This window comes from Lycorma delicatula, chromosome 1, assembly GCF_047948215.1.
Source record: "Lycorma delicatula isolate Av1 chromosome 1, ASM4794821v1, whole genome shotgun sequence".
Lineage (NCBI taxonomy): Eukaryota > Metazoa > Arthropoda > Insecta > Hemiptera > Fulgoridae > Lycorma > Lycorma delicatula.
In genome coordinates this window covers 132081859-132108772 of record NC_134455.1, presented here as the reverse complement: position 1 = coordinate 132108772, position 26914 = coordinate 132081859, and the positions used below count along the sequence as shown (strand labels likewise).

At 32.4% G+C, this 26914-nt stretch overlaps 1 protein-coding gene across 1 annotated transcript in view; it reads right to left on the bottom strand.

Moving 5' to 3' along the window:
* The window catches only part of LOC142317643 (uncharacterized), a 93668-nt gene that overhangs the window by 13897 nt on the left and 52857 nt on the right, over window positions 1-26914 (bottom strand). The window contains exon 6 of the mRNA XM_075354200.1: window positions 26735-26824. Coding sequence (XP_075210315.1) covers window positions 26735-26824 — 90 coding nt within the window. The remainder of the gene's footprint in view (window positions 1-26734; window positions 26825-26914) is intronic.

The following is a 26914-nucleotide window of genomic DNA, read 5'->3' as shown; positions in this document are numbered from 1 at the left end:
AAAATATACTTCTTTACTTGGCACAGTATCGAATCAATTTAAAGTGGACGTTAGTAATCTAAACTTTTTTTTGTTTAACTTCCGGAACCACAGTTAGGCAATGGTTAACAGGATGAGCTTTATGTTCTAGCGTGTGTGAAAATGCCATACCTGACCGGAATTCAAAACCGGGACCTCTGGATGAAAGACCAAGACGCTAACACTCGCACCACAGAGACAAGCCTCTAAACATTACCTAAAACTTTTGTCTGAAACAATTTTGGATATGACAAACCCTTAAGAAAAAGGATAAAGAAAATATTGGTGGAATTGTATGAAGATGGGACTTGTATTGAGTAAATTTTAATTACTTCTTAACTTTAAACTGGAAATTTTTTTATACCCTACTTAGCTTTGGTGAAAGCTAAGTCTCCTTCTGACGTGCCGAGAGGAATTTTTTTTTTACTAAATGTGTTATTTAATTCTAATATTCTAATATTTCTGAAATTCAGTCAATTGTAAATGTTTAAACAGAACACTAATTAATCACAATAAAATATCTGTTAAGCAAATCAGAAGTTCTTACGTCCTGATGTCAGTTTTTGAAATTTATTTAAAACCTAGTTATTTATTTCTTTTAAACCTTCAGAAGTACCATTTGCATTTAATAAAAACTTAACGGGTATTTATTCCAGGTCAGCATTCTGAGTAATTTCTAAGAATTCAACAGTGAAGTTTTGTATAGATAAAGATAAAAATAATTTTTTAAATATAACTAACAGACGTTCACCTACATAATTTCATTTTTAAAAAACTTTACTTTTATTTAACAAAAATGTGACTTACCATGTATTCTGATCTGGTAGAAATAACAGCTACATACACGTATGTTGAAATATGATAGATAGCCCATAATGCAACTCGAACCAGGTGGTATATTTTTAATGAAAAAAGCAGCGGTGGTATAACTGCATATCTAGTATAATAATGATTAAACAAACGTTCCCATCTGAATGCATTCTTGACTTCACAAAAATATTCATTTAAATCATAATGCAGCAATCTTACTTTCCCTATAAATTGTGATGGTGTGTCGTGTTCTAACGTGCCTCGTCTAACATTTACCGTGAACGTATTTAGTAAATAATGTAAAAATTTTATCCTTTTTTGCAAACATGATAAAAATACAACATTCAGCATGAAACTCATGTGAGTTGGAAAAGTCATTAAAAAAAAAAATAAAGTTCTTACTAGCACCTTACTAATGTTGAAATTTTTGTAGTCTAGGTAAGAAAGTAGTGATGTAAGGAGAAAGATGGTTATTAATAAAGCGAGATTAAAATATTTATCATAATCGTTTTCAAAATATCTGTTTATATTATAGGAAGGAAAGTATTTTTGCACATTTTTATCAAATCTTTCGATTTTGATAAAAATCTTACTAATATTCTTAAACAGGGGTATGAGCGATAATTGTTGTAAAATTGCGGTCACTGAATAAAACTGCAGTAGAATATCAATTAATTTAGAGTTTGGACTGTAAATCGTATGTTTATTTATGGCAGGAAAATATATTGCACTGCACAAGAAGAAATAAATTGCACCTGAGATTAAATACGAATACCAAAATTCATAACACCTCCAGTTATATTTGAAGTACCCAAATTCAGCTGTTGTTACATTTAATGGAAGTAGACCAAAAAATTTAAAAATTTTTAATACAATTCTAACTGAATTATATAAAAACGAATATGAGTTGGTCATCTCCTGTTTTACAGATATTTCAATTTATTGTGTTTTAGTATTAACGAAATGATTTTATATTTTACTGAATAATTGAATTACATACGTTCTACATGGGGCAAGTAAAGTTTATTGATCCTATTCAAATCATAATATAAAGTATGAAATATGAAACTTATTATATATACCGTGGTTAAAATATCCATTATCATTAAGGAGTATTTTTTACTTTATTATAAACGTATATTTAAGAAATCTATAAATCTCTTTTACATAATTTAATAGTTTCTAAATTTTCATTGCACAATAAGAATAGAAAAAGTATTATTATACGTAATGTAAAACGAAATTCACATAAATATCCAAAGATACTACACAAATGCTGACTGGAAAATAATAGAATACACTTCAAAATATATTAATGAAAATTATTTATTCAATTCATATGAGTGGTGTAGCAGGATTTTATACATTTTAAGACCACTTATAAAACTTATTAAATAAAATTTGTTTTTTTTTTTGTGTATACAAATAAAAGCACAAAATTATACAGAGTGTTACATAAAAACTGGAGGTCATCTGAAAGAAAAAATAATAATTATTGTTTTTTTAACAAATATATTATTCTAAATATCGAGAGGTTTGTTAAATTATACAAGTAGAAAACCTGCAACATACTTAAGACTCTTTTTTTCCCCCTTACCACAGGACCGGATACCACAATGACGCTTATCACAGTCCTGGGGAATGTCTTTTCATTCTGACGAGCCTCCCTGCCTAACGGCAGTATTTCCGTCATGAAAGGTCGGTTCGCCGGTCTTAAATTATTGCCTGCCTCTAACTCCTAAGGCAGGGTTACCAGGCCCGACAATATCGTTCCCGTTCCCCACTACATGATCCGGGACTCGGACTTTATGCCATCCTGCCTCTAACGAAAACACCCGAAAGAGTATTTCCGCCGTGAATACGTTCTTTTCTTTTTTTACAAGAAGAGAAGACAGTTCTCGTGCCTCATCACTGTCATCCATCTATGCATACACAATCGAATAGCGGATAAGCAAAGAGATGTCCCTCATCACATCGTAGCCGCATAAGCTCTACCATTTTGCTGAAGAATACGTGTAATATTATTGAATGTAAATTATAAATACAAAAAAATTATGCAGATACTTGTTAATACACGAATAACTTAACAAACGTATATAATTTATTAAATGTAAGTCCACACGATTCACTGTTATTAACACGAGATAATGATCAGAAAGGCCATTTTCATATGTTAAAACTTCGTTCTCAATTTTTTATGCTGCCCGAAATGTAGAACCCACCGGGTTGGTCTAGTGGTGAAGGCGTCTTCCCAAATCGGCTGATTTGGAAGTCGAGAGTTCCAGCGTTCAAGTGCCATTAAAGCCAATTATTTTTTCCTGATTTCAATACTACATCGTGGATAACGGGGTTCTTCCGCGGTTGGGGTTCAATTAACCACACAACTCAGGAATGGTCGAACTGAGACTGAACAAGACTTAACTTCATTTACACTCACACATATCAACCGCATTCATCCTCTGAAGTAATACCTGAAGGGCAATTCCCGGAGGGTAAACATGAAAAAAAAAAGAAAAGCCCGGAATGTCGATGTTATAATTTATACGAGAATATATTAAGAATAATAAATTTTAATAATAATGACATTATTAGTATTTTAATTAGGCTAGAATTCGTTGTAAACGTAATAAATTTGATTATCGTGTGAGAAAATCGTCTTAAAAAAACCGAGAAATTTCGCTTCGGTGGCAACAGAAATAACTGCTTTATCATTAACTGGAACTCTCTCCCCGTGAAAAGCAATTTTACGTCGATTGAAGAAGCTAAATTAAAATTTAATAACGGTTTTATCAGTCTTTAAAATTAGATATTTATATATGCAACTGAATAATTTTTTTGATCGGCAATCACAGTATTTTCTATTATTTTTAATAAATATCTTCATATATAATAGTGTCTTGTCATCTACGATAATGTTTACTTCATGGGTTAAGATTTTCTGGTCAAGATTGTCTTAATAAAAAAAATCCCTTTCGCCACACCGGCAGAAGGCGGAGATTGATTTCATCGGTGCTAAGTAGGGGATAAAAAAGAATTCCACCTTAAAGTTAAGAAAAACTACAAACTTATTCAATAAGACAATGATTGCATGTGAAAAAGTTCACATTTTTAACATACGATAAGCTCCATCTTCTTACAATTCCAGCAATATTTTGTCATCCCTTGTAAGAGTTGGTCATATCGAAAATTGTTTCAATAAAAACATCTAGGCAATGTTTGAAGCACTAACGATCATTTTAAACCGATTCGATACTCTGCCTATTAAGGGAGGTATGATTATTTTTTGTTTTCGAAACCCAATTTTTTCAATACCCTGGGCCTGTGGTTGATGATATAAAAAAAGATTTATAAGATAAGTTTTAGGCAGTTATTCAAAGAATAGTGGGAATTTTAAACGAATGCGATATTTTACTTAATAAGAACGATATAAAAATTTTTTTTTCGATAAAGCCCCCGCCCCCATTTTCACTCACATGGTACGATTTTCGCTGTTTACGACGTCGACAGAGATTTTAAGACGAATTATTGTTAAGGGACAATTTGAATTTGATTGCCGCAATATTACGCAGTTATCGTGTCCAAAACAAATTGAAAAATATATTTAAATGCATATATAAACTTTTCAGCTGACGGTGGTTTTGGAGTCTGGAGGACCTGAAATCCGAAAATAAGTTGAAATTTTCTGGAAGTCGATTCATAGTACCCATTACAATTGCAAGCTTTCTTATGAAATCTACCTAATATAATTTATATATATTAATAATAATTATGTAATAAGAAATAGTTCAAAATTCAATTTTTTTTTGGATTTTGGCCGTTTTTGAACACATTAAGTTTTATCGATTGCAATCCAAGGGGGAAGGTGACCAACTAGTTGTTTCAACAGTCCTACGTCTAAAATTTCAACATCCTTTTGCTAATCGTTATTAAGTTATGCGAGATATGTTCGTACGTACAGATGTCACGGCGAATGTAGTCAAAATGGATTCAAGTATGGTTAAAATGGATATTTCCGTTGAAATCTAAAAACCGAATTTTTTTGTAATCGCATTTCTTTCTTTACTTCGTATAATGAAGTAAGAATGAAATTTCCACTACTTATTTTCTGTTGGTATTTTATGATTCCTCCTCTATGAATCATGAGACCTTGCCGTTGGTGAGGGGGATTGAGTGCTCAGGGATACAGAGTAGCTGGACCGAAGGTGCAACCATATCGGAGAGGTATCTGTTGAGAGCCAGACTAAGAAATGATTCCTGAAAGAGGGCAGCAGCTCTTTCAGTAGTTGTTAGGGGCGTGAGTCACAATGACTTAAACGGCCATATCAACATCACTCAGTCCTCTGAGTACTGCGCAGCTGAAAGCAATGGAAAACTACAGCTGCTTTTTTTCCAAGAAAATGTGGCTCTCTGCATTTTCATATAGCAATGATGGAGGCGCCTTCCTTGGTAAAATATTCCGGAGGTAAACTAGCCCCCGTTCTAATCTCCGGGTGGGGACTACTAAGGAAGGGGTCACCAGAAAATTAAAAAATAAGATTCTACGAATCGGAGCGTGGAATGTTAGAAACTTAAAAAAGGTTGGTAGGCTAGAAACTTTAAAAAGGGAAATGGATAGGATAAATGTGGATGTAGTAGGAATTAGTGAGGTTCGGTGGGAAGAGAAAGGCGACTGTTGGTCAGGTGATTTTAGAGTAATTAACTCAGCTTCAAATAATGGGCAGGCAGGAGTAGGTTTTATAATGAACAAGAAGATAGGGAAGAGGGTAGAGTATTTCAAAACACATAGCGATAGAATCATTGTAATAAGGATAAGATGAAAACCTAAACCGACAACGATTGTTAACGTCTATATGTCTACAAGCGCCCATGATGATGATGAGGTAGAGTGTGTACACGAAGAGACTGATGAAGCAATTAAACACGTAAAAGGAGATGAAAATTTAATAATAGTTGGAGATTGGAATGCAAGCATTGGAAAAGGCAAGGAAGGAAATATAGTGGGTGAATACGGGCTGGGCAAAAGGAATGAAAGAGGGGACCGACTTATAGAGTTTTGCACGAAGTATAATTTAGTAATTGCCAACACCCAATTTAAAAATCATAATAGAAGAATATACACTTGGAAAAAGCCAGGCGATACTGCAAGGTATCAGATAGATTATATCATGGTTAAGCAAATATTTAGAATCAACTCGTTGACTGCAAAAATTACCCTGGAGCAGACATTGATAGCGACCATAATTTGGTGATAATGAAATGTAGATTGGGGTTTAAAAACCTGAAGAAAAGGTGTCAGATGAATCGGTGGAATTTAGAGAAGCTTGAGGAAGAGGAGGTAAAGAAGATTTTTGAGGAGGACATCGCAAGAGGTCTGAGTAAAAAAGATAAGGTAGAAAATGTAGAAGAAGAATGGGAGAATGTTAAAAAGAAAATTCTTAAATCAGCAGAAGCAAACTTAGGCGGAATAAAGAGAACTGGTAGAAAACCTTGGGTTTCAGACGATATATTGCAGCTGATGGATGAACGTAGAAAATATAAGAATGCTAGTGATGAAGAAATTAAAAGGAACTATCGGCAATTAAGAAATGCTATAAACAGTGCAAAGTGGCGAAAGAAGAGTGGATTAAAGAAAAGTGTTCAGAAGTGGAAAGAGAAATGAAAATTGGTAAAATAGACGGAGCATACAGGAAAGTTAAGGAAAATTTTTTACATAAATTAAAATCTAATAATGTGTTAAACAAAGATGGTACACCAATATATAATACGAAAGGTAAAGTCGATAGATGGGTGGAATATATTGAAGAGTTATACGGAGAAAATGAATTAGAAAATGGTGTTATAGAAGAAGAAGAGGAAGTTGAGGAGGATGAAATGGGAGAAACAATACTGAGATCTGAATTTAAGAGGGAATTAAAAGATTTAAATGGCAGAAAGGCTCCTGGAATAGACGGAATACCTGTATAATTACTGCGCAGTGTAGGAGAGGAAGCGATTGATAGATTATACAAACTGGTGTGTAATATTTATGAAAAAGGGGAATTTCCGTCAGACTTCAAAAAAAGTGTTATAGTCATGATACCAAAGAAAGCAGGGGCAGATAAATGTGAAGAATACAGAACAATTAGTTTAACTAGTCATGCATCAAAAATCTTAACTAGAATTCTATACAGAAGAATTGAGAGGAGAGTGGAAGAAGTGTTAGTAGAAGACCAATTTGGTTTCAGGAAAAGTATAGGGACAAAAGAAAAAATTTTAGGGCTCAGATTAATAGTAGAAGGAAGATTAAAGAAAAACAAACCAACATACTTGGCGTTTATAGACCTAGAAAAGGCATTCGATAACGTAGACTGGAATAAAATGTTCAGCATTTAAAAAAAATTAGGGTTCAAATACAGAGATAGAAGAACAATTGCTAACATGTACAGGAACCAAACAGCAACAGTAACAATTGAAGAACATAAGAAAGAAGCCGTAACAAGAAAGGGAGTCCGACAAGGATGTTCCCTATCTCCGTTACTTTTTAATCTTTACATGGAACTAGCAGTTAATGATATTAAAGAACAATTTAGATTCGGAGTAACAGTACAAGGTGAAATGATAAAGATGCTACTATTTGCTGATATAGTAATTCTAGCCGAGAGTAAAAAGGATTTAGAAGAAACAATGAACGGCATAGATGAAGTCCTACGCAAGAACTATCGCATGAAAATAAACAAGAACAAAACAAAAGTAATGAAATGTAGTAGAAATAAGAAAGATGGACCACTGAATGTGAAAATAGTAGGAGAAAAGATTATGGAGGTAGGTAGAAGAATTTTGTTATTTGGGAGGTAGAATTACTAAAGATGGATGAAACAGGAGCGATATAAAATGCCGAATAGCACAAGCGAAACGAGCCTTCAGTAAGAAATATAATTTGTTTACATCAAAAATTAATTTAAACATCAGGAAAAGATTTTTGAAAGTGTACGTTTGGAGTGTTGCTTTATATGGAAGTGAAACTTGGAAAATCGGAGTATCTGAGAAGAAAAGATTAGAAGCTTTTGAAATGTGGTGCTATAGGAGAATGTTAAAAATCAGATGGGTGGATTAAGTGACAAATGAAGAGGTATTGCGGCAAATAGATGAAGAAAGAAGCATTTGGAAAAATATAGTTAAAAGAAGAGACAGACTTATAGGCCACATACTAAGGCATCCTGGAATAGTCGCTTTAATATTGGAAGGACAGATAGAAGGAAAAAATTGTGTAGGCAGGCCACGTTTGGAATATGTAAATCAAATTGCTAGGGATGTAGGTTGTAGAGGGTATACTGAAATGAAACGACTAGCACTAGATAGGGAATCTTGGAGAGCTGCATCAAACCAGTCAAATGACTGAAGACAAAAAAAAAAATTTATGATTTTAACCGAGCTTCTGCCGCTAATTTTTTTCATCAGGTAAAAATATCCAACTAAATCTAATGCTTTAGTGAGATAGCGGAAGATTAAAATAGATCTTTCTGTTATCTACGTAATTTGAAATATTTATTCAAAATATTGGGGATTGGCTGTCAGTTGACAATTTTTTCCTGAAGCCTTGCTGAAAGTTTGTTAATGCTGTGTGTTTTTCAAGAAAATCTAAAGACATTTTTCAGCTTTTACAAACATTTTAGCAAATCTGACTGATAATGAAATTGGCCTACAACTTTTTAAATAAACTGGGGCAACTTTCATAAGTACGGGAAAACAACAGAGACACCAAGGAATTACTCATTACTGAAATATTCATTAGTTAAATTTTAATGAAGATTTTCATTACTTCTAGGCCTTGTTTTCATATACTACCAATAATATCATAAATATGCAGGGAATATTAAATTTTTATATTTAAAATCTAATTTTTCAATTCCTAGAGGTAGATAGGAAATAAAAATACTGATTCGTTTACAATATCTCCTTAGATGAAAACGATAAATTTATTTTGTTGTATTTTTGGAAATGGGTGGTTAGTTTTATTCAGTAAGTACTTCCCAATGATTTATTTTTTTGAGGGGAGATTTTTTTGAAAAGATTTCAGTAGTATCTGTGGTCAGAAGCCGCTATTATTTTTTTTGTGTTAAGGTATACAGACATAATTTCAACATTTAGACAACAAAATACCCATATCAATTAATTGAAAATTTTATTCTGTCAAAACAAACAGTTTCCTTTTCTATCAGACTGTGGAATAATGATATACTCGTATTTTGAACCAAAAATTACACCTTAAAATTATTTTGAAACGGTTGCGTAGTTTGTATTCCAACAAATAGGACATGATAATATTATCTTACCACACGATGTACTACATAAACCATATTCATGATCCTATATAGAGAGCGTTTCCCAATGTCTTAATATATCGGATCGTATAGGTAAATATTCCACTATTAACAGCTCATTTTATTGACAGGACAGAGCAGCTACTGGATTACAAATTTATCAATGTATAACCAAAAACGCAGCGCTTAGTAAATTGTGTAAACTATTAATACTAATTACGTGGATGCCAGTTTCATGACTAAGAAAATTTTCTTCATCGTATTTCCTTTACAATATGCAGAAATTTAAACCGATTCTATACTGTGTCTGTTAGGGAGGTATAATGTTTTTGTCTTCGAAACCCCATTTTTTCCATACCCTGGGCCTATGGTTGGTGATATCAAAAAACTTTACGCATATACCATTTAGGCCCTTATCCATAGAATAGTAGTAACTTTAAATGAATTCGATATTTTACTTAAGAAGAAGGTTATAGTGATATTTTTTTTTACGGAAAAGCCGCCAACATTTCCACCCTAATGGTTGATATAATTTTTGCGTTGACGAACTTGACCGAGATTTTGGGATGAGTTATTTTAAGGGAAGAATTTGAAAGTGATTGGCGCAAAATTACGGCAGTTTTCGTGTCTACAAGAAAGTGAAATATATATAAATGTATATATAAACTTTTGAGCTGACGGTGGTTTTGGGATTTGGTAGATGAGAAATGCGAAGATAAGTCGAAATTTTCTGGAAGTCAATTCATGATACCTATTATAATACGTTATGAAATCTTTGTTATGAAATCTACCTAAAAGTCTGAAGAATCAGTTTTTTTGCTGAATACTTAATCCAACGGAATGGGACTATAAATCCAGATGACCTTGTTACATGTGACGTTATGTATGTGTGAAAGTGAAGTATAATCTCAGGTCGACCATTTTCTGAGATGTGTAGTTAATTGAAAACTAACCACCAAACATTACCGGTATCTATGATCTAGTATTCAAATCCCGTATAAAGGTAACTGCCATTACTAGGATTTGAACGTTGGAACTCGCGACTTCGAAATCTGTTTTTATGCGAAGACGCCTTCACTTCTAGACCAACCCAGTGAGTTAAAGAGATTAAATTTAAAGTCGAAGTTTCTTTCCTATTAAAGCAATCGATTTTAACTTACGATCTTTGTATCCACTATTATGGCATAATTTCCACTGAGGCTCCTCGTTTCATCTTTGCGTCATTACTAACTTGTCGATTTGAAAAAAAACAACTCTGATTTATTGAGATAATTTATAATTGTAAATGACCACTAGATTTATGGTTCCTTTTTTTAGCCAAAGGCAGATTGATCTCAAAGGAATACGCGCATCTTTGTGGATGAATTACTGCAGGGAGTAATACTTCAACTTATAGGGGCCTGCTTTGAAGGATAATAAGTATTCAAACAAGTTATTAAGTTATTTTTTCTCTTGCTTAATGTCTGATTATTTTAATTAAATGTATATGTATACTTCTGACGGATATATATTATATAAAAGAGAATATCCTACACTAAGAAAGGATTTTGCGAAAATTTTGATTTTAAGAGGTTCAAATCGATAAACAACTAAATTTTGTCTTAACAGCGCTATCTGTTGGACGTAAAAACAACTTACACTATACTAAATATTTTACGATTCCATTTCAATGTTTCCAATATGGGAGTCCGAAGTAGACTAAAAAACTACTGGACCTATTTACCCACGGGGAAGAAGGAAGAAAAGGAAAAATCGGAAAAGGTAAATAGAGAAAAATCGAAAAAGATAAAAGGGAAGAAGGTAAAAAGGGAATAAAGGGAAAATGGAAAAAAGGAGGAAAACAGGGAAAAGGAAATGGAAAGGGAAACGGGGAAAGAGGAAGGGGATTAAATAAATTTAATTAAAATTATATAAAATAATATTAAATTAAATTTAAAATAATTAAATTTAAATGGAATTAAAAAATTTGAATAAAGCAAATCATTGAAGATGCAAAAAAATTGGTTGAGACTAAAAGCGTAGGTAAAACAAAGAAATGAAGTAATTCATTACATCTGTCAAATAAGTAATGTTAATACATCGTGTGCGCGCACAGAGCGACATAATGAGTGTGTGAGTGCTCCAGGAGAATACAGTAAAATTTTACAGCTGTATTTTTTGTTTAAAATGATGAAAAAAGTTCATAATAAAAAATGTGTCCGGAAAAGGTTTGTTTTCAGATTAAGAATAACAAAGAATTTTTCCGTGATTTCTGCTTAGCGGCAAAATGAACCTTTGCAACTTCATTGAAAACCAACTGGATCGAAAACCGGGAAAGAAGGGAGAAAGGAAAAATTTGGAAAAGGGAAATAGGGAAAAATGAAAAAAGATAATAGTTAAAAGGTAGGAAGGTAAAAAGAAAGAAGGGGAAAATGGAAAAAAGAAAATGGGAATGACGGGGAAAAGGAAATTGAAAGGGAAAAGAGAAAAAAGAAAATAGGAAAGAGGAAGGGGAAAAGGGAAATGGGGGAAGAGGAAGTGGAATAGGAAAGGGAAGCGAGGAAATGAGAAACGGGAGAAGGAAAGGCAAAAGGGAAAAAACTGGAAGGGGGAGCGAAGCGAGCCATGATCCTCTGATCGTTGCGGAAGCGCAAGTAACCATAGAGCACGGGTGAAGCCGCGATGGGGATCCTAGATTTGGGATTGTAATAATTTTTTTGTTTATCTTTATTGGACTTTTATATTGAACATTTTAATTCATTCATGAAATGGATCGGTCTAACAAATATTGTTTAATTTTCATATCTTCCTTTTTTCGTTTTGCTTTATATATATTTTGGGCAATAATATATTTTTTATCGTATATTCCTTCAGTATTTTTAATAAAAATTTTTATTTACCGTTTTATCAGGGTTTAAAGAAAATATAAATATAATATTGTAGATTAAATATATTTTATTTATAAAAAAACAAGTTTGGTATTAAAAAAACATGGCGAGTGACTATATGGTCTACATGGCCACATCTATATTGTAGGCGAAGTCGTGACAGGGTACGCTAGTGATCATATAAAATAAAAGAGCTTGTATTATTGTCGTTGGTGATATTCGGTTCAAGTTTACCAGCAAAGAGCACACAGTTAGTACATTAGTTTTAATAGAAGCAACGTTCTTCACTGACAACAAAATTAAATTTAAGCTAGATATGTTGTTTGCCGCATGACCACTTGTGAATCATTGGCTCTGAAATAAACGTTCTTCTTTCTCCTCCATTGTGTAGGTTTAATGTTGTTTATCTTTAATAAATAAGGGTAATTAAGAGTATTACCTTAAAGAAATATGTCGAAAGAATAATTATTTATTAAATTAACTTCTGGTGTCAGCATTTGTTATAAGCACTATTCATACATTTATAATTAGGAAATATTTCTACTAAATTTACTTAAACGTGCTCGTGTTTGTGTATGTGTGTTTGTGTAGTTTTGTTTTTTTTGTTTTTTTGCTCGATATTAAATTAAAAACATTATTTCGAAGATTTAATGGCTTCATTTTGTTCTTAATTGTCTTGAAAAATTTATTCTTTTTTCTTCCAAATGAATTGGTCTACTATACTTGTAAGATTGGTATAGTTTTAAGATTTGTACTACGGTTCATCAGGGTTCAACTGGAAAATTAATATTTATTTGGTTTATCATCTCATTTAAAATCTGTAAAAAAAACTTTTAACAGTAGGCAGATTTTAAGAATAGTAGTAAATTCTAATTATATAATTTTTATTAAGAAATAATTAATTTTATCATACACTTAAAAATTGAGGAAAACAACAAAAAGTAGAAGTAGTTAACTATTTCAAATAATTTTTTTTATTTATAATGTATAAATAGTTTCTCTACTGTTTTTATCTGCTGTTTCATTTTTGTAAATGTATAATTTATAATTTTGAAGGGTCCTGATTACAGTAATGTATTTGAGATCTGTTTATTCATATAAGTAAAAAATGTATAAAAACCAAAAGTATAAAACCAGAGTATAAATTTACTAAACAATATCTGAACAAACATAACTTATTTTCTTAACAATAATACTGATAAAATTTATTTTTGTTTCCTAACTAGCGATACATGAATTTTTTCTGCTTTTCGATGCTGAAAACGAATATAAACTCAGAATCTTTCTATCACCCATCATTTTTGAAAAATTTGTAAATTTTATTAAGAATGTTTTTATGTTTCAACGTATAGTTTGCATTTTAAGTACCTATATTTTATTTTATTACCTTATTTTATATTGTTTAACTTTGTTAGCAAAATTTATAAGCTATAAATAAACAATACTACACAAAGAATTAAATCATATCAAGTAATATATATATGACAAATGTAACTATGGTTTGGCGTGAACCAAAGAAACATGTAATCAATTGTTACTTATGTTTAACAAGTTTTGTTTTTTTTTGTCTTCAGTCATTTGACTGGTTTGATGCAGCTCTCCAAGATTCCCTATCTAGTGCTAGTCGTTTCATTTCAGTATACCCTCTACATCCTACATCCCTAACAATTTGTTTTACATATTCCAAACGTGGCCTGCCTACACAATTTTTTCCTTCTACCTGTCCTTCCAATATTAAAGCGACTATTCCAGGATGCCTTAGTATGTGGCCTATAAGTCTGTCTCTTCTTTTAACTATATTTTTCCAAATGCTTCTTTCTTCATCTATTTGCCGCAATACCTCTTCATTTGTCACTTTATCCACCCATCTGATTTTTAACATTCTCCTATAGCACCACATTTCAAAAGCTTCTAATCTTTTCTTCTCAGATACTCCGATTTTCCAAGTTTCACTTCCACGTTTGCAGTGTTGCTGCAAACGTACACTTTCAAAAATCTTTTCCTGACATTTAAATTAATTTTTGATGTAAACAAATTATATTTATCGTTTCGCTTGTGCTATTCGGCATTTATATTAACAAGTAAATTTCTAAAAAAATATAAACATACTCTAAAATATCCTTCATTAAAATCTGCAACCTAGCCTGATCCTCACAGTGAAATTATTCCAGTTCTTGAGCCACCTGTGAATGCACGTTTCGAAAGCAGCGAAGAATCGGGAAGTATTGAAGAATAAAATAATGATTTTGATTTTGAATTATCTTCCAATAGCCCACGTGTTGTATCACAAGATGAATTAAATGACTTGCTACAGGATTTAAATTTATCTGAAACTCAAGCTGAACTGTTAGGATTAAGACTGGAAGGTTGGAATTTACTTTAAAAAAATACAAAAATTTCGTGCTTTCGAAGCCGACAACGAAAATTTTCACAGTACTTATTGGTTTAAGGCACAAATATTGATGGCGCTTATGTTGCAATTGGGACAAGTTCATAAACCTGAGGACTTTCACCTTTTCGTCCAAGTACAGTTAACAGTCGTTCTACTACTCAACGGTAAAAAATATCCTTAGATAACAATCGCTTATGGTATTAATTTGAAAGTGACATACGACGTTCTTGAAATAGTAAATTATAAAAAACATAGACGGAACATATGTGGTGATTTGAAAGTTATAGCTATTTTGTTAGGCTGGCAGTTAGGGTATACCAAGTACATATATTTCTTTGCGAATGGGACAGCCGAGCTGCGGATGAACATTATGTTGCCAAAGAGTGGAAGAAACGAGATAACTTAATTCCAAATCGGAAAACTATTATTCGTGAGCCCTTACTTGAACCGAAACAAATATTTTTACCTCATTTCCGTATGAAGCTAGGGCTAATGAAAAATTTAGTAAAAACAATGAAGAAGTCCCGGATTATTGTACATTAGGCAGAAACTTTCTAATGTAAGTGAAGGAATATTATTTGGTCCCAAATAAGAGAATTGGTCAAAGATGATGTATTTAACTCGATGCTAAATAATGGAGAAAGTGCAGCTAGTGCTTCATTTAAAGACGTTTACAAAACTTTTCTCGACAAATAAAAATCCGACAATTACCAAAATATTGTTAATCATCAATAGCTTGTATGTATATTGTATACATACAAGCTATGGGATGTAATATGTCTTTGAAAATAGATTTCCTCCACTCACCTCTGGATTTTTCCTGGACAACCTCGGAGACGTAAGTGACAAACACGGTGAACGTTTCCACCAAGTGATTTCGGCGATGGAAAGCCGCTATAAAGGAAAATGGAATATTAACATGCTAGCCGATTACTGTTAGACATTAATTTGGGATGTGCCTGAGGGTATTTATAAAAGAAAAGCTTCAGTGAAATCATTCTAACACAGGTATGGCCACGAAAATTTATAAATTTTACACATGTTAACTGTATTTCCCTTAATTTTTTTGAAGCGTTATTTATTTAAAAGTAAGATTGATAAAAAATTTTTATTTACACTGTAATTTATACTGTAATGTACACAAAAAAGAAATTCAAGAAATGGTATCACACTTAGAGAAACACTAAATTTCTTTTTTATCTAGTAGTGTATTCAAATATGAAAAAAATATGTAGTAAGAATTTTTAATGGAAGAAACGAATCGATTGATTCTAAATATTTATTTGGAAGATCTGCAAGATTTAGAAGTTTTTTTGATTGAGTTCTGAAAATAAAAAAATATTAAAAAAAAAAAAACGTTAACATGGTACGATTTTCGCCGTTAACGAAGTCGACAGAGATTTTAGGACGAGTTATTTTTAAGGGACAATTTGAAAGTGATTGCCGCAATATTACGCAGTTATCTGTCCAGAAGAAATTGAAATATATATATAAATGTTTGAGCTGACGGTGGTTTTGGGGTCTGGAGGAATAGAAACGCGAAGATATGTTGAAATTTTCCAGCAGACGAATCATAGTACCCATTACAATTGCAAGCTTTCTTGTGAAATCTACCTAATATGACATATATACATATATATATATATATATATATATATATATATATATATATATAATAATAATAATAATAATAATATAATAAGAAAAAGTCCAAAATACAAATTATTTTGGATTTTGGCCATTTTTGAACTATTTTGGTTTAGTCAATTGCAATCAAAACGGGAGGTGACCAACTAGTTGTTACAACAGTCCTTCTAAAATTTCAAAATCCTAATTTCGTTAGGAATCTCGTTAGGAATTTCGTTAGGAATCTCGTTAGGAATTTCGTTAGCTAATTGTTTTTAAGTTATGCGAGATACGTTCGTACTTACAGACGTCACGTCAAAAAAGGATTCGTACGTACAGAAGTCAAAATGGACCCAAGGACGGTTAAAATGGATATTTCCATTGAAATTTGAAAACCGACATTTATTGTGAACGCAATACTTCCTTTATTTTGTACAATGAAGTAAGAATGAAATTTCCAGTAATTATTTACGGTTGGTATTGTATGATTTTAACCGATTTTCAGCCGCTAATTTTTTTTATCAGATAGAAATTTCCAACTAAATCGAATGCTTTAGTGAGATAGCGGAAGAGTTAAAATAGATCTTTCTGTTATCTACAGAGTTTAAAATGTTTATTCCAAATACCGGAGACTGGATGTCAGTTGACAATTTTTTCCTAAAGCTTTGCTGAAGGTTTGTTAATGCTGTGTGTTTTTCAACAAAATCTAAAGACATTTTTCAGCTTTTACAAATATTTAAAAAAATCTGACCGATAATGAAATTGGCCTACAACTTTTTAAATAAACTGGCGAAACTTTCATAAGTACGGGAATAACAACAGAAGAGTTAAGAAAGCAAGCAAGGAATTACTCATTACTGAAATATTCATTAGTTAATTTTTTAATGGAGATTTTCATTACTTCTAGGCCTTGTTTTCATATACTAGCAGTAATATCGTAGATATGCACGGAATTTTTAAATTTTATATTTAAAATCTAATTTTTCAATTCCTAGATGTGGATAGGAAATAAAAATTCTGATTCGTTAACAAAATTTGCTTTGATTAAAACGATAAATTTATTTTGTTGTATTTTTGGAAATGTGTGGTTAATTATATTTGGTAAGTACAGGATGATTCAAAGAAACGGGAAATTAAAAAAATTAAATAACGTTAATGAAAACTTTTTTTTAGAAAATGAATTTTATTTCACGTAATTGTACAAACGTTGGCATTTCAGGATACATATATTTTAGTTTATTTTTTAAAGATGACATCTTGCAGGTGACCTCCTCTTATACGTAACCACTCACGAAGTCGTTCGTTAAATTGTTCATGGGTTGACGTAACATCTCAACTAGAATTTCCGCAATTGCTTCTCGGATATTTGTCTTCAGTTCTTCCTTTGTAGCAGGTCTACTGTGGAACACTTTGCTTTTAAGGTGACCCAACAAAAAGTAATCACAAGCTGAGAGATCAGGCGATCTGGGAGGCCATCTAATGTCACCATTTCGTGAAATGACACGTTGTCCAATCAATCGGCGTACAGCTGCCATCGATATTCGTGCAGTATGTGACGTTGCTCCGTCTTGTTGAAACCAGGCTGTGTTAAGAATTGGTGGAAATCTCTTTTGTTGTTCCGCAACAAAGGTTTCAAGCATGGCTACGTAACGAGCCGACGTCACTGTAATCACAAGACTGTCATCCTAAAAAAAATAAGGGCCTAAAACACCGTAAGATGACATAGCACACCACACGGTCACTTTCTGGCAGTGCAACGGACGCTGGTGTAGCTGCGTACGATTTTCTTGTGCCCAGAATCTGAAATTTTGCTTGTTAACAAATCCTCTGAGGTGGAAATGCGCTTCGTCTGACATCCACAGTTCGTGAACAAACTTTTCGTTATCATTTATCTTCTGAAGCATTACATTACAGAATTGTGCTCGCAAAACTGCATCGTTCGGTTTCAGTTCCTGGACGATCTGTAACTTGTATGGATCGAATTGCAAGTCCTTCACTAACATTCTTCGAACACTTGAACTATGCAATTGTAAAGATGCTGAGAGACGACGGATTGACCGATGTGGACTTCGTATGACAGCATCTTGTAAAGCTTGAACATTCTGTCGTGTACGGACGGTTCGCTCACGGCCTGGAGATTTCTTTTTCATTGCCGAACCAGTTTCCTCAAAATTAGATATCCATGTTTTAATTGCATATGCTGATGGAACACGGTCGTGCCGGGTTAAAATGACGGCGAAATTCTCTACGCGCTACCTCCACAGTCATTGTTTTTGTAAAATGCTTTGATAGCAAATGCACGTTGCACACCACTCCAAGGATCCATGACAACTAAATGGCAGGTTAGGTTAGAGAGACTGGCGCCACTTATCAAGTGGTACCAATCGCCCACGGCTGCCAACACAACTTTCAAAATTTCCCGTTTCTTTGAATCACCCTACTTCCGAATGCTTTTATTTTTTTCAGGGGAGATTTTTTTGAAAAGATTTCAGTGCTATCTGTGGCCAGAAACCGCATATTATTTTTTCCATTATGTATACAGACATAATCTCAAGATATAGACAACAAAATATCCATATGAAATAACTGAAATTTTTTTTCTCTATAAACAAGCCGTTTGCTTTTCTTTCAGACTGTGGAGTAGTGAAAACTCGTATTTTGAACGAAAAATTACATCTTAAAATTATTTTGAAACGGTTGCGCTGTTTGTATTCCAGCAAATTGGACATGATAATATCATAACCACACGACGGACTACATAAATCTTCATGATCCCATAAAGAGAGCTTTTTCCATTGTTTGGATCCATCGGATCGTATCGGTAAATATTCCACTATTAATCGCTCATTTTATTGGCAGAATAGAGCAGCTACTGGATTACAAATTTTTCAATGTGTAACCAAAAACGCAGCGCTTACTAAACCGCGTAAACTATGAATCCTAATTACGTGTATGCCACTTTCATGACTATGAATGTTTTTTTCATCCTACTTTTTGTATACTTTGCAGTAATTTAAACCGATTCCATAATGTGCCTGTGAAGAGAGGTATATTGTTTTTTATTTTCGAAACCCCATTTGTTCCATACCCTGGGCCAATGGTTGGTGATATCAAAAAACCTTACTTATATAACTTTTAGGCCCTGATCCATAGAATAGTAGTAACTTTAAATGAATTCGATATTTTACTTAATAAGAAGGTTATAGTGATTTTTGTTTTTTACGGAAAAGCCCCCACCATTTCCAAACTCATGTTTGATATAATTTTTTCGTGAACGAACTCGACCGAGATTTTGGGTTGAGGTATTTTGAAAGTGTTTGGCACAAAATTACGGCAGTTTTCGTGTCTTACAATTTTTTTTCATGTTTAGACTCAGGATATCACCGTTAGGTATTACGTAAGAAGGCGATATGTATGAGTGTAAGTGAAGTATAATCTAAGGTCGACCATTTCTGAGATGGTAGTTAATTGAAATCTAACCACCAAAAAACACCGGTATCCATGATCTGGTATTCAAATCCGTATAAAAGTAACTTTCTTTATTAGGATTTGAACGTTGGAACTCTCGACTTCGAGATCAGTTATTATGGGAAGACACCTTCACCACTAGAACAACCCGGTGAGTTTAAGACATTAAAATTAAAGTCAAAGTTTCTTTTGTTTTAAAACAATCAATTTTAACTTACGATCTTTGCATCCACTATTATTGTATAATTTCCAATGAGGCCCTAGTTTGTTCTTTGCGACACAAGTAACTTGCCGATTTGAAAAAAAAACGATTCTGATTTATTGAAAAAATTCATAATTGTAAACGACTTCTAGATCTATGGTTACGTTTCTTAGGCAGATTGATCCCAAAGCAAATCGCGCATCTTTGTGGATGAGTTACTGCAGGGAGTAAAACTTCAACTTATAAGGGCCTGCTTTGAAGGATAATAAGTATTCAAATATTTTATTAAATTATTTTATTTCTTGCTTAATGTCTGATCATTTTGATTAAATGTGTATGTACACTTCTGACGGATATATATTACATAAAAGAGACTGTCCTGCACTAAGAAAGGATTTTGCCAAAATTTTGATTTTAAAGGGTTCAAATCGATAAAAAACTAAATTTTGTCTTAACAACAGCTATCTGTTGGACGTAAAAACAACTTACACTATACTAAATATTTTACGATTCCATTGCAATGTTTCCAATATGGGAGTCCGCTGTAGACTAATAAACTAATGGACCTATTTACCCACGGGGAAGAAGGAAGAAAAGGAAAAATCGGAAAAGGGAAATAGAGAAAAATCGAAAAAGGTAAAAGGGAAGAAGGTAAAAAGGGAATAAAGGGAAAATGGAAAAAAAAGGGGTAAACGGAGAAAAGGAAAAACGGCAATAGGAAATGGAAAGGGAAACGGGAAAAAAGAAAAGAGAAAAGAAAAGAGGAAAGAGAGAGTGGAAAGGGAAATGAGGGAAGAAGAAGGGGATTAAAAAAAATTTAATTAAAATTATATAAAGTAATATTAAATTAAATTTAAAATTAGTAAGTAAATTAAAATGGAATATAAAAAATTAGAATAAAGCAATTAATAGAAGATGTCAGATGCAAAAAAATTCGTTGAGATTAAAATCGTAGATTAAACATAGAAATGAAGTAATTCATTTCATCAATCAAATAAGTAATATTAATATCTCGTGTGCGCGCACAGAGCGACATAATGAGTGTGTGAGTGCTCCAGAAGAATTTCGTTAAATTTTACGGCTGTATTTTTCTGTTTAAAATAATGAAAAAAATTCATAATATACATGTGTCCGGAAAAGGCTTAGTTTTTAATTAAGAATAACAAAGAATTTTACCGAGATTTCTGTTTAGCGGCGAAATGAACCTGTACAAATTAATCGAAAACCCACTGCAATCGAAAACCGGGAAAGAAGCGAGAAAAAGAAAAATCAGAAAAGGGAAATAGGGAAAAATCGAATAAGGTAAAAAGGTAAGAGAGTGAAAAGAAAGAAGGGGTAGACGAAGAAAAGGAAAAACGTGAAAAGGAAATTGAAAGGGAAAAGAGAAAAAATAAAAGAGGAAAGAGGAAGGGAGAAAGGGAAATGGGGTGTAGAAAAAGGGGAAGGGGAAAGGGAAGCAAGGGAATGAGAATCGTGAGAAGGAAAGGCAAACGGGAAAATCACCACTTGTGAATCATTGACTGAAATAAACGTCTTCTTTCTCCTCGATTGTGTAGGGTTAATGTTGTTTATGTTTACTAAATAAGGATAATTAAGAGTATCACCTAAAAGAAATATGTTGAAAGAATAATTATTTATTAAATTAAGTTCTGGTCAGGATTTGTTATAAACACTATTCATACATTTTAATTAGGAAATATTTATACTAAATTTACTTAAGTACTCGTGTGTGTAGTCGTGCGCATACATTTTGTTCTTTTTTTTTAATACGTTATAAGTTAAAAACATAATTTTGAAGATTTAATGGCTTCATTTTGTTCTTAATTGTCTTGAAAGATTAATTCTTTTTTCTTCCAAATGACTGGTCTGAATATTTTGTAAGATTTGTACTACGGTTCATCAGGGTTCAACTGGAAAATTAATATTATTTGATTTATCATCTCATTTAAAACCTACAAAAAAGAAAATCTTAATCAGTAAACAAATTTTAACAATAGTTGTAAATTCTAATTATATAATGTTTATTAAGAAATAAATTTTATCATACAATGAACAATTGAGGAAAACGACGAAAAGTAAAATTAGTTTAACATTTTTATAAATTATATATATATATATATATATATATATATAATTTCTGTACTGTTTTTATTCATCATTTTTGTAAATGTGTAATCTATAATTGTGAAGGGTTTGATTAGTGAAGGGATTACAGTATTGTATTTGAGATCTGTTTATTCAGACATTATGTATAAAAACCAAGGGTATAAAACCAGAGTGTAAATTTACTAAACAATATCTGAACAAGCATAACTTATTTTCTTGAAACGATAATACTGATAAACATAATTTTTGTTTCCTAACATGCGATACATGATTTTATTCTGTTTTTTTGATGCTACAAACGAATATGAACTCAGAATCTTTATACCACCATCATTTTTGAAAAATTTAGTAAATTTTATTACGAATTTTTTTATGTTTCAACGTATAGTTAGCATGTGAAGCACCTATATTTTATTTTATTACCTGATTTTATATTCTTTAACTTTGTTAGCAAAATTTATAAGCTATGAATAAACAATAATACACAAATAATTAAACCATATCATAGTGAGATATTATGACAAATGTAACTATGGTTTGGCGTGAACCAAAGGAACGTGTAACCAATTATTACTTATGTTTAACAAGTGAATTTATAATAAAAATCTAAACATATAATAAATATCCTTCATTGCAATCTGCAACCAGGCCTTTACCTGACAGTGAAATTATTCCAGTTCCTGAGCCACCTGTCAATGTATGTTTCGTAAGCGGCGATGAAGAATCAAGCAGTACTGAATAAGACAACAATGATTTTGATTCTGAATAAATCTTCCATCAAGCAATATCTTACTTATATCACATGTGAATTAAGTGACTTGCTTAAGGAATGAAATTTATCAGAAAATCAAGCTGAACTGTTAGGATCAATACTGGAAGGTTGGAATTTACTTCAAAAAAATACAGAAATTTCGGACTTTCGGAGCCGACAAAAAGAACTTTTACAGTACTTTATGGATGAAAATTATATGGTTTATTGCACAAATATTGATGAGCTTATGTAGCACTTAGGAAAATGTCATAAACCTGAGGACTGACGCCTTTTCATAGATTCGTCTAAGTATAGTTTAAAAGTGGTTCTACTACTCGACGATAAAAAATATCCTTTGATACCAATCGCTTATGGTATTAATTTGAAACAGACATACGATGTGATGATAGACGTTCTTGAAAAAATAAATTATAAAAAACATTGCTGGAACATATGTGGTAATTTGAAAGTTATAGCTATTTTGGTAAGCAGGCAGTTGGTCTATACGAAGTACATGTGCTTTATCTGTGAATGGGACAGCTGAGTTAGAGATAAATATTATGTTACCAAAGAGTGAAAGAAACGAAACAACTTTTGTAAAGGCAATGAAGAAGGATATTTCTGGATTTTTGTACATCACGCAGAAATTTCCGAATGTAAGTGAGGAAATATATCTGTTGGTCTTCAAATTAGAGAATTGGTCAAAGGTGATGTATTTAAATCGACGTTAAATAATGTAGAACGTGCAGCTTGGGATTCATTTAGACACGTTACAAAAGTTTTCTCGTCAAACAAAAATCCGACAATACCACGATATTGTTAATCAACTTCTTACTTCATGCAAGCTATGGGATGTAATATGTCTTTGAAAATAAATTTCCCCCACTCACATTTATTCCCGGACAAGCTCGGTGATGTAAGTAACCAACAAGTAATGTTGGTGATGGAAAGCCGCTATAAAGAAAAATGGAATACTGAAATGCTAGCCAATTAATGTTAAAAGATTAGGTAAAACTAATTACAAAGTGATTGTTGATGGAAGAAAAGTTATAATAATAAATTGAAGATCCACAACCTTAGATACAGTAAACATCAAGCAGAGAAGAAACTATTTTAAATTGTTCTGCCACTTCACTGTACGGAAAAGCAGCCTATCCTCTGTAGCATACGCATCAGTCATACTTATATCTTCTGTGAACGTAGAGTAAACTTATGACAACTTAATTTTTATTTGATTATATCCGATATGATGTAGTAATTAATTTTTATTTTCAGTAACATATTAAAACACTCATTAGTACCAGAATTATGTGACCACGTGCTGGAATTTAATACTGCTTAATTTAGAAACCAGACCATTAGGATTTACTAAGGTTTAATCCTAATGGTTAAATTAACGTTCTGAAGATTTATTCAATAATATATAAAAGAATACGAGTGAAAAGTAAGAATTAACTTTAAAAGGTATTTTGCTATTTTACAACGCAAGCAGTCCAGAATTGGATGGCGGAGTGGGGGTTAATGATCGGTGTTTTAGTGAGAGGGAAACAGCTTGGTTAGATCATCCACTATGTTCTATCGTCAATAGAGCCACGAGTAAGGAGGAGGTACCGTTGTCTGTTGCACAACGTATAACCATAAAGTTATTAACTAATGAAGGCGGTAAGCCCGCAAAAATGTTAAATTGTTAAAAGGTACACTTTGCAGATGTTACACTGTCACAGAACCGAATGTATACGTAGGCCTGACAGTTTAAGGGCGGCGAGAAAGTGTAGAAAACGAAATGATCAACACCTGTGGTCAAGTCTCACAGCTGACAACATCCATGCCGTTCGAGGGTTTATCGAAGGTGATCCCCAGTTCACAGTTGAAGAAACCGCTGTTGACAAAAATTAGCGACTGTTGCAGCAATAGTGAACTGTTTTTTCAACAGTTCACTGCTGAAAAACTGTTGGTTTTAGAAAAATTAGTGCTCAATGGAATCCGAGATAGTTGATCAAAAATCAAAAATAGGTCAGGTTGAAGATCTGTGAGAGGTTTCCCAACAGAATTCAGCAAGAAGGGTACGAATTTTTGAGGCGCATCATCACATATTATGGGACATGAATCCATCATTACATTCCGGAGTCAAAAATGGCGACTAAACAGTGACTAAGGAAAGATGAGGACTGCTCCGTGAAAGCTAAAATCCGTCTGCCGATCGGGAAAGTTCTTGTAATAAATTTTTGACTCAAGGGGAGTTTTATTCATTGATTTTCTCCACAATTAACGAAAGGTAATGCTGCCTACTATTCCCAGCTGCCACAATCAACAAAAGTCGCTTACCGAACCATATGGGTTATGCCCGTCAGTGATTTCATCATTCTCTATGACAACGCCAAGCCGCACACCGCGAATTTGACAAGGAATAAATTGGGAAACATGCACTGGGATACCGTCGACTGGGATACCTTAGACAAGATTTTCCCCCTTGTGACTATTTTTTGTTTGCATCCTTGAAAGAATTGTTAGGAGTGGAACGATTCGAAAACAAAATATTCGAAGAAAGATTCGAAAATATCGAGAAGCGCGTACTCGTTTGGTTGACAAATCATCCTCAGACTTTTTTTGAACACGGATTATGAAAGTTTCCAAATCCTTGTCAAAGTGTTTAGATTGTGCAGGAGATTATATAGATAAATTACGATGGTATGAATTGTGTGTATTGAAGTGAAAATTTCTTTAGGCGCGTTGTGTCAGAATATTTTGTACATCCGAATTACATGGGAACTTGGGATAAAAAATCTCTTACTCGTAATCAAAATCTGTAACGTAACGCAAGACGCTAAGCGTATATATATGAAAGAGAAAAACATAGAGCAAGAATATATATACGCATATATGTTGTACAGTATAATACGTAGAAGCAGAGGATGGGAGAAAAAAACTGCCGATGATTCACAATAATTCACCTTCCCAATCGCTCATATTAATAAAAAAATAATTGTTTAAATTCAGCGTAAGTGTAACATACTCGTATTTAATGAGTTTGGATAACATATGTGAAGATTTTCAACACCTAATTTATATGCATTAAAAAATCATTAACCTTGAAAATATTGTTGGTATAGATTGCTGTTTATTATTAAAAAATTATTTATATGAAATAGTTTGGTCCTGCAATTTTGTGGGGGCGAATTTCGCTTGAGGTAGTATCTCAAGAACGGTAGCCGCTACACGCGTGGAACTAGGACCTATAGTTTCGAGTGATCGCAAAGCACCCAATCGGGTGAAGCCTATCAAAATTGCGTTAAAAATGGCCTAGGACACACCGTTTTTGGGATACGCCATTTTTTTTATTTAACGAAAGATATGTCTGAGAAATCCCGTTTCTTATGTAAAATATAAATAAAATAACATCATTTGTTAATAAGTAGCTATCAAAACGATAAAAACTTTAAAATCCACAACATCCGATTTCTCTAAAAATAATGATAACTGATTGATGCAGAATATCATTATAAATTTACAGCCTTAACTAAGTATCTGTTAGATTATAAAAACCATCAATCATTTTGAAGTTTGAATCGTAAATAATGATCATTGTATAAATTAAATAATTAATAATAATACACACAAATATCGCTGAATGTAATGATGAACTACATCGTCATCATAAATTTAAAATTAATCATGCTGTTTGAAGTTAAAACATATTTTTTTCTATGAATTTTTCAGTAAATCAACTGTTTCAACATGTGAATACACATCATCATTGAAAGTAGCTGTTCTTTAATGTATTCGAATAAACCCGTGAAAACAAACGTTCAATAGACAATTTCTTTGTTGTAATTTTGGGGGCATCTCAAACCTGTGTTTAACTACGTATTTTGTAGTAAACCCACTCTTTCAGCATGAAAATTTAACTACAAACAGGCGTTATCATGGAAAACACACGAGCAAATTGTGCACCAAATTGGTTCTAGGAGTCAAAGGTTAAAGTAGCAATTGAATGTAAACATTATATGCTACTTGTAATATATATTAATTCGAAACGATTGTGATCCTAAACAAGTTTTAACTTCGGCCGTGCGGTCTTAAGCACACATATATTTAATTAATCAATAAATTTATGAAAAAAAAAATGACCGTTTATATTTGATTCAACTTTGTATATGGTACGCTTTTAATTATGTAAAAATTAGATACTGTTACCTTAATAATTATAGCATTTGTAATAACAAGTCCGAAGTTTCCACAAACATTAAATGGTGTTGAATGCAGCTGACTAATCAAGAAATAGATCTGTAAAAATAACAGTTATTAAAAACTTGCATAAAAAATATAAGTTTTTAAGGGTGTAGGCCAAAATTCTCCAGTTAAAACAGAGAATGC